A 3,010-nucleotide genomic window follows, 5' to 3' on the forward strand; every position below is an offset into this window, starting at 1 on the left:
TGATCCTTTTAGTGCAGGAGGGAGAGATCGGTCTGCCGGGCCAGTCCCCCATGCAGCCTGACAAGGCTGGACTCACTCAACAGAGGCCAACTCCGTGAGCAGAGGACTCGAGGCCAGGCAGGGCCCAGGGCCGGCACCTGACGGGGAGACGGTGATGGTGGGGGCAGCCAAGCAGGCAGCGTCCCCTGAACCTCAACACCTGCGGGAACTGCTGGCCCAAGGGAGAGCCTGGCCTGGCCTTGGTCTCCACCTCCCAGGACCCTGCTCAACTCCCTGCGCTGCAGGGTTGGGGAGCCAAGGCCAGGGTCCTTGAGGCTCCAGCTGGCCAGAGGGTGACATGGGACACCAGAGAGTACACAGAGAGTTCAGATTGTTTCATTCAAAACCAGCCCAGGCCACGCCCGGTGGGATCCTGCACACGCTGGGCCACGCTGCCCACCGCTCCGCTGCAGGGCTGTGACCTGGAAGGTGAATGAGGGCTTGGTGGACGGCTCCCCATGCCAGCAGCTGGCCCGGAGCCACCCCAGGGCTCGGAGTATTGTTCCTGGGCCTGCCTGGCCTCGGAGCTCGGCGCCCTCACCTCCTCGGAGAGACCAGCAATGGCGGCGCTTCCTGGGCTTCGCCTTGAGGATCCCAGGGATGGGACGAGCCGGAGCTTGGAAGGGGGTCGGCTGCCACAGGCTCACATCACGGCCTCCATATGCAGGATCCTCAGGGCCTCAGAGATCTGCGCGCTGGGGTCCATCTGGCCGTACATGCCCACCAGGAAGGCCCGGTGCAGCAGCACAGCTGCATGCTCTGTGGGGGAGACGGGGCCCTGCACGTCACGCTGGCCACAAACACCCTGGCCGCAGTGACCAGACCTCGGGACTCGCAAAAGCCAGCTCTCGGGAGACGCGCCTCCGGCCTCCCTGGGGGCTGCCAGGGCCCCGGACGGGGGACCCATCCTCACCTTGGCACAGGAGAGTGTACTCGGGCAGGTTCCTGAGGGCCGTTTGCACCACCTCAAAGTCCTGGCTGCCCAGGCAGTACATGAATGTGGGCAGGAAGTCAGCTGCGATGCTGAAAGAGCCACGCACTTCAGTGGGCACCCCCGCCCTGTGCCCACGCCAGATCCCCACCCAACAGGGCGAGCTGAGCCACCTGGAAGCCTGGTCTGGCCACCAGGTGGGTCAGGCAGTGACCTGGTTTAGCAAGGCCCGGCGGCAGCGGCGGGACAGAGGCCAGCGGTGGTCTCACCTGGGGCTGTTCTGGATGGAGCGCAGGGCCAGGCTGAAGGCCAGGTTGCGGCAAGACTCCTCGGCCGAGCTCATCAGCCGTTGCAGGTTGGTCTGACCGGGGGAAAGGTGGGAGGTGTGTTGTGACCGGGGGGTCCAGCCCCCATTGAGGCCCCTTCACCTCTTGGTCTCTTGATGGCCGATGGCAATGGCAGGGACCCTAGGCTCCTATCCAGAAGGCAGGACGCATGCGCCATCGGCCAGTCCCAGCCCAGGGCTGAAGGTGGGTCCGCCCTGGTGGCGGCTGGACTGTGAACGCCTGGGCTGGGGCCCCACCCGAAGCCCGGCCTCAGAGGACTCCCTGGGGCTCAGGGCAGGCACACCCTGTTGAGGGCAGTGGCCCTGCTGGGGTTCTCCAAGGGATCAGCTCCTCCCAGCTCTCCCCCAGCCCCATCCAGCTCACCGAGAAGAAGCCCAGGATCTCGGGTCTCCGCCGGGACATCTCGTCTATGTCACTCAGAACCTCCAGCAGATCTAACACAGACAGAGGGCCAGGCCAGAGCTGAAGGGCCCCAGCAGACCTCTGCCCACCCCACCCCGGCCAGCCACGCAGAGGGGCAAGGCCCTGAGCACCACAGGACAGAAAGCACTGGAAAGCATGAGCCCAGTGATGCCCGCAGCAGTGAAGCCCCCAAGCTCCACAAATGCCCGTCCCTGCCCCTACTCGTGGTCTCCAAGGAAAGAGGTTGACCCCTTGCAGCAGCTCCACATCCAGGGTGCTCTTAGCATCAAGTGACCCCATGGCCCGGCTCCACCTGGGCCACCCAGCCTTGGCTCTTCTCTGAAGGTGGCCACCAGTCCTGCCTACCTGCTGGTCCTGCCCACCTGCCTGACCTCTTCCTGCCACAACCCCACCCCCTCAGGGTGCTCCCCTGCTTTTTGCTGTGTCTGAAGCAGAGCACCCTCCAGCTCCCCTGGGCCCCTGAGTTTCTAAGGCCCTCTCTGGGGGTGCTCCCCAGTGTGAGGACTGGCCCAGCCATCCACAGCCCAGCGTGGGCCGTGCTCATGCCCCAGTCAGTGCCAGGATAGCTGCTGGTTGCTACCCGCAGCCACATGGGACCCAGGGCGCCGACCAGGCGCTGACCTCGAGTGGGTGAAGCAGGGCCCGACTCACCCTCCACCGTCTGGCCCCGGGAAAGCCGCTTCATGTAGGGGGCCATCTCGGCCGCGGTCAGAGGGGTGAACAGAGAGACGCTGACCAGGGGCAAGGAGCCGGCTGAGCTCTCCTCTGGAAGACAGTGGCAGTGCTGCAGGAGGGCAGGAGCGGCAGGACGTGCCACACTGAAGCACCAGGTCCTGCCCTCCTGACAGCACAGCGGCCACTGCCCAGGCTCCCAAGGTGCCAGCACACAGCAGCGCTCCACAAATGGGGTGGAGCCAGGAGCCAGGAGCCAGGAGCCGGGAGCCGCCTTTGGATCCGACGCATGCACCTCTGCGAGTCTCTCCCTGCTGGGTTTCTCGCAACGTGGGCCATGACCCACTGGGCACAAGGCAGGATGGCTTGGCACTCGGGCCTGGCACTCTTCCAGCGGCACAGGAGAGACATGCTGCGGTGCCGTGTCACCTCAGGCAGGGAAGGACGGGAGGGAAGAGCCAAGGACAAGACCTGCCAATGGGACCAGGGAACGCTTCCTGGGGAGGGACACCTGGGACAAGCGCTGGTGGGTGTTGGATGTGCCAGGGGCGGAGGCGATGTGGTGGGGGCGGAGGCGATGTGGTGGGGGTGGAGGCGA

At 65.9% G+C, this 3,010-nt stretch overlaps 1 protein-coding gene across 1 annotated transcript in view; it reads right to left on the reverse strand.

Annotated features, from left to right (window-relative positions):
* Nucleotides 1-359: 359 nt before the first annotated feature.
* INTS1 (integrator complex subunit 1) overlaps nucleotides 360-3,010 on the reverse strand; it is a 35,392-nt gene continuing 32,741 nt past the window's right edge. Inside the window, exons 42-46 of the mRNA XM_011956946.1 lie at nucleotides 2,392-2,505; nucleotides 1,681-1,751; nucleotides 1,240-1,331; nucleotides 953-1,062; nucleotides 360-798 (exon numbers count right to left, since the gene is read on the reverse strand). Of these exons, the coding sequence (XP_011812336.1) occupies nucleotides 683-798; nucleotides 953-1,062; nucleotides 1,240-1,331; nucleotides 1,681-1,751; nucleotides 2,392-2,505 (503 nt within the window). The 3' untranslated portion in view covers nucleotides 360-682. The remainder of the gene's footprint in view (nucleotides 799-952; nucleotides 1,063-1,239; nucleotides 1,332-1,680; nucleotides 1,752-2,391; nucleotides 2,506-3,010) is intronic.

Source organism: Colobus angolensis, unplaced genomic scaffold (genome assembly GCF_000951035.1).
Source record: "Colobus angolensis palliatus isolate OR3802 unplaced genomic scaffold, Cang.pa_1.0 Scaffold43, whole genome shotgun sequence".
Lineage (NCBI taxonomy): Eukaryota > Metazoa > Chordata > Mammalia > Primates > Cercopithecidae > Colobus > Colobus angolensis.